This window comes from Larimichthys crocea, chromosome XXIII, assembly GCF_000972845.2.
Source record: "Larimichthys crocea isolate SSNF chromosome XXIII, L_crocea_2.0, whole genome shotgun sequence".
NCBI classification, from domain to species: domain Eukaryota; kingdom Metazoa; phylum Chordata; class Actinopteri; family Sciaenidae; genus Larimichthys; species Larimichthys crocea.
The window spans coordinates 14961781-14974038 of NC_040033.1; the positions used below are offsets into that span (position 1 = coordinate 14961781).

At 42.2% G+C, this 12258-nt stretch overlaps 1 protein-coding gene across 5 annotated transcripts in view; it reads right to left on the bottom strand.

Moving 5' to 3' along the window:
- The window catches only part of zgc:101569 (probable enoyl-CoA hydratase), a 47009-nt gene extending 34779 nt beyond the window's left edge, over window positions 1–12230 (bottom strand). For 3 of the 5 annotated variants that reach the window (XR_003461580.1, XM_019253070.2, XM_010741621.3), the window contains exons 1-4: window positions 11530–12230; window positions 10255–10425; window positions 6559–6656; window positions 5602–5746 (exon numbers count right to left, since the gene is read on the bottom strand). Coding sequence is in view for 4 of the 5 variants with exons in the window: in XM_019253070.2 (XP_019108615.1) it covers window positions 5602–5746; window positions 6559–6656; window positions 10255–10425; window positions 11530–11671 (556 nt within the window). In the remaining variant the exon portion in view is untranslated. Of the gene's footprint in view, window positions 1–5601; window positions 5747–6558; window positions 6657–10254; window positions 10426–11184; window positions 11498–11529 lie in introns of those variants that run through there. The other 2 variants (XM_027274284.1, XM_027274285.1) reach the window with 2 other exon arrangements.
- Window positions 12231–12258: the final 28 nt, after the last annotated feature.

Below are 12258 nucleotides of genomic sequence, written 5' to 3' on the forward strand. Positions count from 1 at the left end.
CAGTTGTACACTGAGCCAGACTTGAATGACTTCTGTGTCTGAATTGACGTACTTCCGTACTTAAACTTGCTATTTTGGGTACATAAGTACATTGACACTGTCAATGTACTGTGATTAAAACAAAAGACGGAAAGCCAAATAAAAAAGAATGACAGCTAGAGACTGGCTAGAAAACATTAAGAGGCACACCGAGGTGGAATGAGGCAGAGGTAGACGGAGACTGACACTAAAAAGGACAGATAAAAAGCAAGGTTGACCTCCAGTCTGTGCTGCTGTTGGCACCATCGCTATCAGCAACCGGAAGGATCTCCCTTCTTATCCACAGCATTCGTCTCCAGCACCTCCAACCCTCACCCTCCTCTCTGTCTGATAGTCCCGTCTCTGATGTGTCCTGTTTGCGGGAATCTACACAGACCTGTGCTTTGTCCCACATGAATGGGAGCTGGGAGGTTGGGAGCATCTCCTTTAAGTAGTTTTAACTCAAAAGGCATGTTTGAGGCTGAGGCGGAGAGCAGCGGCTTCTGATCCCTTATTTCAAGTTTCATAGAAGAAAATGTTTGGCTATGATCCTGATACGAGATAATCAGTCAGCATCTGCAAAACAAAACTGTGGATTTGTCATCGCTGGTCTTCAATAATGAGCTAAACATTTCCAAAGGAGCCTCTGCCTTCTTGTTCAAAGTAAGCCCATTGTCAAGACTGTGGATTGTTATTAACCAGGGTGAACATGAGTCAGCAAATGCCTATTGTTTAATAACTAGATAGGTGGTTCTCTTCCTGCATCATAGCGCCATCACAGCTTATCAGACTGACATGTAGGAGAGGTCTGGAGGAAGAAAGAAACCTTGTATTTTATCTACTTGCTCCAGAGTTTGGTATAATGTGTCAGTCTGTGATAGCGGCACAGTTCAGCTCTTCCCGAAACTTCTTTGAGTCATCACAAAAAGTTGCACTTAGAAACTTCTTCGGATTCTTAGGTACTTTTTATGATTCTCAATCAGCATTCATTTACTAAAAAGCACAATTTAAAAGTATTTCATTATATTTTCCAACACAGTTCATTTTGAATTGCTCAATCATCTAGAAATAAGTTCTTGAAAACTTCTTTAAAAACCTCAACTATGGAACTATAAATTCATAACATAATGTTAATGGCCATTTTTTAACTATGCTAAAACAGCCTAAAACAACAAATGTTACAGATCAGATCTGTTTGCATCTGTATATATTTTCATCAAGTAACCATCTTTCTCTTCAGTAAGTACAATCAAACCAGCTGAAAAACTACCGATCTGTAGCGGACCGATGAACTTCTTGTCAACTTGGCAACTAAAACAGAAAAGCCATCATTTGGTACCTGATATCGGTACCATGACCGATTTGAGAAGACCACACTCCACGGAACATCACATCCACCATCTACAGCTGCTGATAAACTGTGAATATAGAGTGTGAAACACGACACACTGCGGTGTTCTGGTTTGCTGCTGGTGCTACTGGCATCCTCACCACATCAAAGTAAAACCCACTACAATGGCCTCCCATGAGGGTAATGCGATTAAGTTTGATGTGGATTAACAATTTCCGGACAACTCCAGACTAAATGGACAGAGGGAAAATCGGAGGCTCGCTTTGAAATACTCACTGGGAATCAAGTAAAATGGGTCTCATTGGCCTGGGTCAAAGATGAGTGCCACACAGTTAACTTGATCTATTTAGCCCACTGAGTTAAGCCCCGGACTGACTGTATTCTTCAGTTTGCAGAGCACCATTATGTGATACCACCAAGGCTGCAACAGCGCCTTAAACCATGAAAATGGAAGAGGAAGTAGCACCTCATAAGAAAAAGCAACATCACATTAAAGTTTAAACATGATCAGGAACCCAATCCACCCCAAAGTCACCAAATCTGAGGTACTAAGTTCAACTTTTTGATAGAGACATCAGTTGTCATGGTCTGCCTTTAGATTAATATAAAGCTATTTGTAACTGTCCATAATGGTCAGCAATTTATCCACTTAATGTACTGACTGATTTGTCTGTCTACACACAACTGCTGGGTCCATTCACTCTTTATGGAAAAGAAACCTGAAGTTTCAGAAGCAGTGCCGGTCTTGAGGCGAGATGATGTAATCACTGGACTATGTCACTCAGTTTCAAACTCACTGAGCGGGTGTTTGAATTGGCCGATGTTATGTCAGCTTTGGACTGAGGTTTGACTTCGATTCAACATGTGGCTTCTTCTTCTTTGGCACTCTTCATATGTCCCGCGTCCAGGTATGAGACAGGACTTAAAACTGGGAGGAAGAGAAAGGGAGGAGACACTGACATGACTGATTGGTGTGTGTGTGTTTGAGGGGTCACGTTTAGTGGTCTCCATTTCAAACAGGAAAATCAGCGGAGTACTAGAGTAACAATCCTGAACAACCTCTTCATGCTTGCCTGATTTAGCCTCACCTTTTAAAGAAAAATCCATGAATGAAGCATTACTTAACTATTTTAAGTTTCCTTTTCCAGAGCCAACTTTTCTTTCTTTTTTTTTTTTGCTTTGTGATGTTCCTCTGGTTTGAGAAACCAAAATAACATCAGGGAATTAGGTAAGCTCGGTGGTTTTTCATTCAGGTCTCTCAAAATTCTACGAGCAGTAGACACTAATACCAGACCCCAGTGACGCAACCATCTCCTCCTTCTCATTTCCTCCACGGCGGGGCAGAGGGGCCCCTGACAGGAAGCCGCAGGTTCGGCAGCCAATCACGTGCCAGAAAGCTGTCAGATCCTTATGGTTGCCATTGGCCCACATCAGAGCGGTGTAGTGAGCCTCTGAGGGTTTTTGGACTCCAAAGCCACCAGGGATTCCCTCCGGCTGCTGCCATCTGTGCCCGACCCCAAAATGGTTACAGAATTCAACCATTAAAAGGAAATAATCGGTAAGAAACACACGATCTTTAAATAAACTGTGCGTCCCACAGAGCAGTGCTACGTTTGATGTAAATGGGCAGGGAAGTTTGGTTTTCAATTGTTTAATGTTGAGAAAGTAAAGTAAGTTTAAATGCACACTGCTATGTCTTTTTCCACCATAAAGTGCCTTTTCTAAGCTTAAAGTCTTATGTGAAATGTCTCTTTGTGGAATGTAGTCCCATTAAATCTTGCTAATGCTCACTCAACCGCACCAGGACTTAAACTATACTAACTACAGGCTTCAGAGGGTGAAGATGCTGGTTATGCAGCATTCAATGACGCTGAGTATGTGTATAAAAACGTTGAAAACCAGCAGACGAAGTAATAATCACTGTTAAACGCACATCTGTGTGAAAAACCGCAGTGGTTTCAACTAAGCTGGGGGAAACGAGTCAAATGTGTTGATAAACAAGCCTTGAAGATATGTGGCAATCAAGAGGCAGAGAATTAATTACTGGGAGGAAATGTGCAACTTAATGTGTTGAGACCGCAGTAATGCTCATCTCAGCCTCCCAAACATAGTTTTGAGCTGATGGAAGAAGGTCTGAGTGCAGGCGTTAGATTAATGTCATCCCTAATGGGACACACAGAGCTCAGGCTGTGTATTCTTTTCTTTGAATATGCTGAAAGAAGTTTGTCAGTTTGTATCCAAAGACGCACTGATTCATCCATTCTTAAAAATGAACCGTGGCATTATGCGTCTTCGCCTGTGTCTCCTCTGATGTGTACTACTGTCTTCAATTCTAGTGTTTTCCTGTTTTTCCTCTTTTTGCTTTAATCACAACATTGTGCCTGATTTGAAATGCTAACAGCAGGTAACATACAGAATAGTAGCAAGCATGATTGAAACATTCTTGCACAAATCAATGACAAGCAGAGGACACGTGTAATTAGCACTGAGAGTATAAAGAATGGACAGCGTACTGTATGTGTGATGTCACCCATAGAGTTGGCTCTGGTCACCGCCCTGTTGGTAGTCCTGCCTTCATCGCCTCCCAGCTATTCTAAAAAACGGCAAAGATGTGAATCATCGGTGGACCTGAGGTGAGCCAAATCTGTAATGGCACCCACATGTCAATCAAAGCAGCCATGCTGTTCATTATGCATAACTTTAAGCCTAAATGTAATTTGATGGGATGAGTTAAGAAAATTCACCCTCAGTCGCTACAGGGCTGTAAACGTGTTTATTTCTGCTGTGAAGTTGGACATTTGAATTATTGTGATTATGATTAGCAAATTATACAACTTACTGTTCAGTTCAACATCTGTAATAATGAGGGGGAAACTGCTCTTTAAATGAAGAGTTAGACTGCAGAGACTGGAGCATGGTTTGGCACTGAAGCCTTGCCACCAGACAGTCTGGGAGGACGGTCAGTCGGACAGACAGAGAGACACGGGCACTGCCAGGATGCTCTCCTGTTAAATTACAGGCCTGAGATGATAAGCCCTGCATGTTTACACTCTAAATCTAGTACTGCCAGTAAATTATAGTACAACAGTTGTATTTATAAACACTATGGTCGTATTTTAAACCCTCTAGCAACATGGCTAAAGCAATGACAGCTATAGAGATGCTGCAATGGTCCAACACGAGCCACTTTTACATAGTAAAGCCAACAATGACTTGCTGGGATCGGGATTAGCTTAAAGTGTTTACAACAGAAGATCCAAAGTACTACTTGTTCTTTTAAAACTATAGCAGAGTCAGCGGGGCAAAACCGTGCCAGTAAGCTACAAGACGCCAAAAAGGGAAAATGTTGTTTATGAGGAAATTGTGTGACATAAATAATATGTAAGCCCTGTTTGGCCTGCAGTGGAAACCTGGCAGTCGGTTGCTTCCTCTCCTACTTATCAAGACTGCCCAGCAGACTCTGACTGTGATGCCAAAAGGTCACAGTCACTGGTGTTATCGCACTATGACTCCGTCCTCACACACAAACAAGAGGAGGCTGGGGTGATAACAGAGGACAGAGTAACAAAGTTGAAAAATAGAAACAGCGTCGACTTCCTGGCATTAGGAGACAGATGATGTATGCTCTGATGCAAAGAAAAACAAGAATACTTTTCAAGGAGGAGCAGGCAGAGAATACAGAGGGAACTCAGATAGTTGGCTGACAATAAGGCCTTCTTACTACCACACTACTACAGGTAGCAAGTGTTTCAGGTAGTTGTAGTAGTTAAGCAACAGTTGTGATGTTATTTGTCATGTTTGTTGTCGTAGCATCAATGCTATGAGTAACAGTATTAAAGAAAAAGGAGTAATATTAGCTGTAATAAAAGCTGAAACACTAGTTTGAAATAGCAGCACTGATAGTAGAAGACAAGTATGTAGTAGTACTGGTAAAAGTAGAGGGAAAAATGTATTTATAGTTCAAGTTTCACTGAAGCAAGCTTGACCTGAAGGTCACTGGTTCAATCTCTGGACCAGCAAGATAAACATGGGTGGAGAAAGTGAATGGGCAGCGCTTCAACCTCCTTTATTACCACTACTGAGCTGCCTTTATGCAAGGCCACAACCCCAAAGTCTCAGTGACACTTTGAATAAAAGGTTAGAAAAACATCCAACAGCAAAGGCACTAGCAGTAACTTTAAATCAAGTAGTAGTAGTAGCAGTAAAGATAGCAGTAGAGGTGTCAGACGTACCAAACCTGCGACAGAACACGCCCATGACGGCGCTCTCCTCCACCACTCTCAGATCTGCCAGCAGAGCAAGCTCAAGCCCTCCAGCCACAGCAAAGCCGCTGACTGCTGCGATCAGTGGCTTCGACAGCTCCAAACGGGATGGACCCTGGAGGGAACAACCAGATTAGTACATCAAAACACGGACACACACACGCACACACACACACACACACACACACACACACACACACATATATATATATATTCAAAGCTGTAGGACTTCTGCACAGTGAAATAAACACAGAAGAAATACACACTGTTAACAAGGCAGCAACACTGCTTCCTGTAGAATTTATCCACTTGCAAATTACTGGAAATATGTCTATGTGAATGTCTATTTTTCCTATTTCATGCTTTTTTGCTTCTCGGCTTCCCGTGGTTTATCTACTAAAAGTTTTCCAGTCTGTTTATTTCCTGATTTCTTTCTCAAACGCATCAAACAAAAGAGTAACAAATGATGATGAAGTACTGTATATACTGTGAGAGATGTAATGCTGTAATTTTCTTCACAGGAGGTCCACTCAATCCCAAAGACTTAACATGCAAAGCAAACAGATGTTATGTCGGCTGCATAACTTACAGTGCTACGTTTGTGTTATGATCATTATTCTTCTATCGCTTGACAAAGAAGTTATTCTTTGTCAAGCAACAGCCGTGTGCCAGAGGACTTAAGACTGCACATGCACAGCACGCATCTGTAGTTATTGCAGCATTTCCCTGATTCGACATCATTCCCTAAACCCAAATCTTCACCACTACCTGTCTTCCCAAAGCCTTAAAAATATTCACAATCACGACAGACCACATCTTCTGGTTTTATATTTTTGTGGAAACCTTTAGCCCTCCATCAAGATTACGAGGAAATATAGATATAACCCTTGCTAGCACGCACACACACACAGCCCAAACAGCGCTCACCATCGGACCGGGACCCTTGGTGACATCTTGCTCCAATTTGAGGGAGGCTGTGTGATTGGCCAGCTCTTTCAGATCATAACCAGCGCAGAAATTCCCTCCTGGAGGAGACCACAAAATTACAAAGTATGGCAGCTGGAAAGTCAGAGAGGAAGGGAAAATGATGAGGATGAAAAAAACAACAAGTTGAGCTGGAGTCCGAGGGCTGCAATTTGGATAGCAGCTTGCTTTGGGCTGGCTGGCACACAAATGCTTCTCTTCCCTAAAGAGCCCAAATCCAATACAGTCACAGATCATGCATGTGCTCACACACACACACACAAATATATATATATGCACACACACAATATCCTCATTAATGGAAGACTAACATACTCAAACCACAGCCTCTTCCGTTGGATTCATGTGGTAATTACAACATTACCCAAGGGGCCTACAAACACTATGTCACAGGCTCAGGCAGGGACTCATAAAATCCTCCTCTCTCCTTAATGTAACTGTAATGAAAATGATTATAATGAACACATGTGCCAGCAACACCCATCAACTGGGAGCTTTGATTACAGCTGTGGGTCAGCGCAGGGCAATTATAGAAAAACAGTGCGTCATGCTGTTTATGGGAGCAGCGATGTGACGGAGCTCCCCAAAGCCCTTTGTCCTTATAGGAAAAAAAAAAAAGAGCAGACGCTATGTAAAGCTGGTACAGTCATGGAGCATGGTAAACCATTATTTAGACTCTTAGGAGGTTTGTTAGTGAACAGAGAGGCCAAAGTCTTGCCTCCTGTTGCTGCCTCATGGCCAGGTGGTCATTGTAATTGAGAACTGGTTCTCAACTGAATTATCTAGTTAAATAAAAGGTCAAATAAACACACAGACAGACGTTGTATTCACTTGTAATTTGTGCAATGAACTGTTGGACATTCCAGTGATACCAGGTTTACTGATATGAGAGATGAGCAATAAAAAGAAAAGAAGAAAACACATTTATAAGTATATGATATGATCAAAAGTATGCAGACAGCCATATCCGCCCTCCGTGGGTCGGAAGATGAATCCGAGGTGTGGCAGGATGATTAACAGGGTGGTACTAAAGAAAAGAAGCACCATGTACTAAACTTCATGAGTTTTAGGGGTTTTTGTGACTTACTGGAAATTTTAAGTACTTGAAGAAAAAAAAATATGTGTTTGGTTAACCTGGTAAAAAAAATGATAGACATGCAGAGCCATAATTAAACACTGCACAATTTTAAGGGGATACACAGCAAAAAGGTTAGGAGCCACTGTCTAAGCCAAGCCAAACACTTAAAGACACTTTCCTCTTCCAATACGACAACAGGTCTTTTTCACTGAACACACATTGACATGTCACAGTAAGGTTTGCTGTGTTACTGTGCGTGCTGCCTCACTGGTCCACTGTTATGACGTATCGGTGCACGTGAACAGAACAGAGCCCTCGTTGATGTTAGGAGTAACACCGGTTAAGGTTTCTGTTATGAAGTGTCCGCTGTATAAGACAGGTATTGTGTAGAAGGACTTGACCCATCAGCACACAGACTTGACCTCAGCCCATTCAACGCTTTTGTGATGAACTGGAACACTAACTGATCTCTTTTTTTTAAGAAAACATGCTGCTGATGACGTTTGTCATGTATGTAAACCACAAACCAAATTCCATTCACATTCATTTTGAGTGGATTTCTCAAATAAACAAAATAAAACCAAAGCTATATAGACACCTCTTCAGGTTAGTAAGGAAACATGTTTGTCACTTGATGACCATGTCAAAAAATGCTACGTTTTTACAGGACTAGTGAGGTTTTACGGTCTCTAAAAGTGGCTTCATCTCAGGTGGCCTGAACACGTACCTGGAGTGACGCAGTTGGGTTGACATATAGATTGTACCTGACCACAACGCCCACAGAAATCTGAATCCCAGACACTCCAAATATGTGCCAGAATACTCAAAACCTGCAGAAAGCAATTACTTTTAATTTTCCAAGTTAAAAAAAAAAACAGAGACTGAAAAATGAGAGCTGAGAGAGTGATCGTGTTGGCGCTAATTTGAACAAAATGGATTCCTTATGTTTTCAGAAACACTACATTCAAACTGCTTGTCATCTCATAACACAGACAGACTGCTAATCACCACTGAAGGTCAGTCTTCTTGTTACAGTGGAGCTGCAACACAGGACAACCTGCTGACAGGAATGTGTGGTGGGACGATTAAAAACACATTACAGACATTGTGGGAATCACAGAAGTCACACTTTAGCCAGAACGACCTACTGTGCTGCTCATTGCTAATTACTTTTTAACACACACACACTGTTTTCTGTTCACAGCTGAGACTAGTGGCACTCAACAGCCGTCATCCGGAGAGACTCCAACCTCTGAAGTACCAAACAAAGTATATGCTTGTCTCTTGAGGCCACAGTGCACTTTAAACAGCCGACAGGTTGATCCAGGTTGAAGACATTATTTCCACTGAGGGAAGGAGTTCATTCAGTGTGTGCGATGATTATTTTTAGAGGTATTAGGAGTCGTGGCATAATTCTGGCTTTGGGCTGCTGACACAGTGCAGGCCACCTCACAGGTGTTTGTGTGTGTGTGTTTTTTCTGTGTGTGCGCACTAGTCTGGTCACCTCAGTATGTCAGCTGGATCTAAAGAGTCCAGTGAGCGAAGGCTGGAAAAAAGATGCAGAGGAAGAAGGCGATCGAGAGAAGGTGGGTCAAGTGCTGAGGACATAGGAGAGGAAGAGGTGAGGGGCTGAGGAAGGATGAAAAGAAGTTGGAGTGAAACCATTAAAGAATTTTAATGACTATCCTATGACTTTCCATAACTGCATTAGAGACCCAGAAGGTGCTCCCTTTCTGGTTTGGAACGATTTTTCAGATCATACAAATTATTAATAAAAAAGGCTAAGAGTCTGCTTTCCTTAACTTCTTAAACCATGAAGTTAAGAAGTTGTAAAATACATCATGACATGCTCATATAAAATGACACTTTTGTAAAAGTGCCTACATTCCCAAACTTGCCAAGAGAATCCCTCCAATTCCCTGATTTTCTATTTAAAGGGATAGTTTCAAAGTTTGGAAAATGAACTTCAGAAACTTCAGTTTCTTGCCGAGTTGGATGAAAACAAGTATAAAGTAAGTATAAAGCTAAAATATTAGTCTTGTACTGCTCCTGGTCAGGAAACTGCATGCTGCTTTTACACAAGATATAACGTGTTAATTAGTGAGGCTTACAGGTACTGGTAGGTGGATTTTGTTACCTTTGCACAGAGTGGAGGGCAAAGACGATAGTGGTTTCCCACTGTTTCCAGTCTTTGGGGAACGCCAAGCTAACTGGCTGCTGGCAGTAGCTACAAATTTATCTTACAGCCATAAGAATGGTATTATTCTTGTCATCTGACACTCTGCAGGAAAGCAAGTAGGCATAATTCCTAAAAAGGTGGAACTATTTCTTTATGGTGTAATGGCTGTCAGAGTTTTATGAAAAAAAATCTATGATTAGTTGTAAAGCTGAAAAAATGAGGGGAGGATAAATGCAGAGAATGGGTGGTTGCCCTGTAAGTAAAACCCCCACCCAAGACTGAAACCAGGCTCACACTCCGTAGTCTGTCTGCCTGAATGTAGCACAAATGAGCAGGCAGTGAACTGAAAAGTAAATTTTCATCCGTCCATTCTATCTCTTACCTCTCCCATACAGGACAGCCACGTTCAAGTCTGGGTCAGTGTCGAAGGCCTCCAGCTCTTCATGCAGACGCCTCGCTGTCTCCTGGTTCACCGCATTACGCACCTCGGGTCGGTTTATCCCCACGGTAACCACGGACCCCCTGCGCTCTGTGACCACAGTCTGTCCCACAGCTAATGACAGAGAATGATAGAAGATGCACAGACACAAACCAATATGGACCACAGCACTTAGAGAGAGAGAGGCCGACTCAGACACCTTAAAGCCTACAGGAATGTAAAAAATGGTTTTATGTGGACGGACGTGATAACAGAAAGAGTGAAACAATGAAAGAGATGGTCCGGGCTGAGGTGAGGGCTTTGGCTCTCGCTCTGTCTCAGTTTGTGTTTATGAGTGTGTGTGTGTATGCCAGGGATTGTGGCTTGAGGTTGCAGCAGGCAGTTGACCTGACATTGTTGGGGTCATCCCAGAGAATCCTGCTGTCAGCCGCAACCAGAGGCGACTGCACAGCAAGGAAAACAAAGCTACTGGATGCATTAACCTCACTCACATGGGCTATTCTAGAGAGAAGGGACTGCTAAACAAAACCCAGTGAAGTGAGAAAAAAAAAAGGGCAATTTGTCTCAGGCAGCCCAAACAAATTATCACACAGTCTGTGGGAGTGGAACCACGTTTTAACTACCTGTGTTGTAGGGTTGTTTTCCATTTCAGGACTTTGATTGTGCACAACATGCAGTGAGCCAGCAGGGCAAGGCAAATTAGAAATTAGGATCTCATTTGAGTGTTTTTAAGAGAGGCTTAATTATTTAACAACACATTTAGAAATTGTAAAAACAATTAGGAATAGCAGAGTCACTCTTCACAGAAAACATTTGCATATAATAACTGGAAAACCACAGGTGAGGCTAATACATTAATTAGTGGCCGCATACCATTTAGGTTGAACACTTTCAAAGCAATGATAGTGTGCATGCTGGCTCTCTTTAATTGCACCGAGCCTTTGTTTAAGGCGATTAATCACACCTGTGCTCGCTCTGTTAGACTGTGAGGGGGGACTGGAAAGTTGTTAACCTTCCATGTCGACAGTGGAAATGTTTATTGGCTTTATTCCATGAGCTTTTCGTGTGTTCTGTGTTGACTCTAAATGATTTTATTGATGATGCCTTGCTTTAATTAAGAGCGTGACGCAGTACAGGTGTGTTGCCTGTGCTGACAGTGTGGCAGCCTGTGCTGCCCCCTGCAGGTATTACCGTGTTACTGCATGTGTGCACACATACCGGCTCCTGCGTCTTCGCCTCTCGTTGTGGTGCTGCAGCATTTGACTGGCGTTAAACTCGCTTTTATCGACAGGCTGATAGTTTTTCTTTGGTACGCAGCACTTAAAATCGGTGTCAAAGTCCGAAAATGTCTGAGCGCCATTGCTAACACTAATTCATGAAGCTTTAACTCGTAAAAATGTCGACAAAGTGAGCTGTAAGGTTGACTAAAACGTCTTAAAACAACAGACTGCACTCATTGCTGTTTCTGGTTCCCCTACAGAAACAAAAACAAAGACACAAGGTTCCGGGACACATATTGGTGCATTGCAGTGGTATAAACTACCTCCGTGCAGCAGAGAGCGACATCGAGCCACTTTCCACTTCAATGCAATCCTCTGCAATGCAACGTGGCTCTGTGGTTTGTCCTGTGTGTGTGTGTAAAATGATGAAAGCAAACTCCACAAGAGATTTTTTTTTTTTTTTTTTTTTAATAAAAGATTTTTTCTGTTTGTGTCATTTTTTTCCTTACACATTTTAAGGCATCATGCACAGAAAATAAGCCATACTAAAAGGCATTATGCTTTACCCTCTAACCAAAAATTATATGTTCTAAACATTTTGAAGATCTGCTGTTAAAAATAAGTTTGTACAAATATGGCATGTAAGCTGGCATGTCAGTGAATCTTAAAGCAGAACACTGCCTGCTTTCACCGTTTTTGTAAACATGGCTTTGAGCAAAATAGGGCT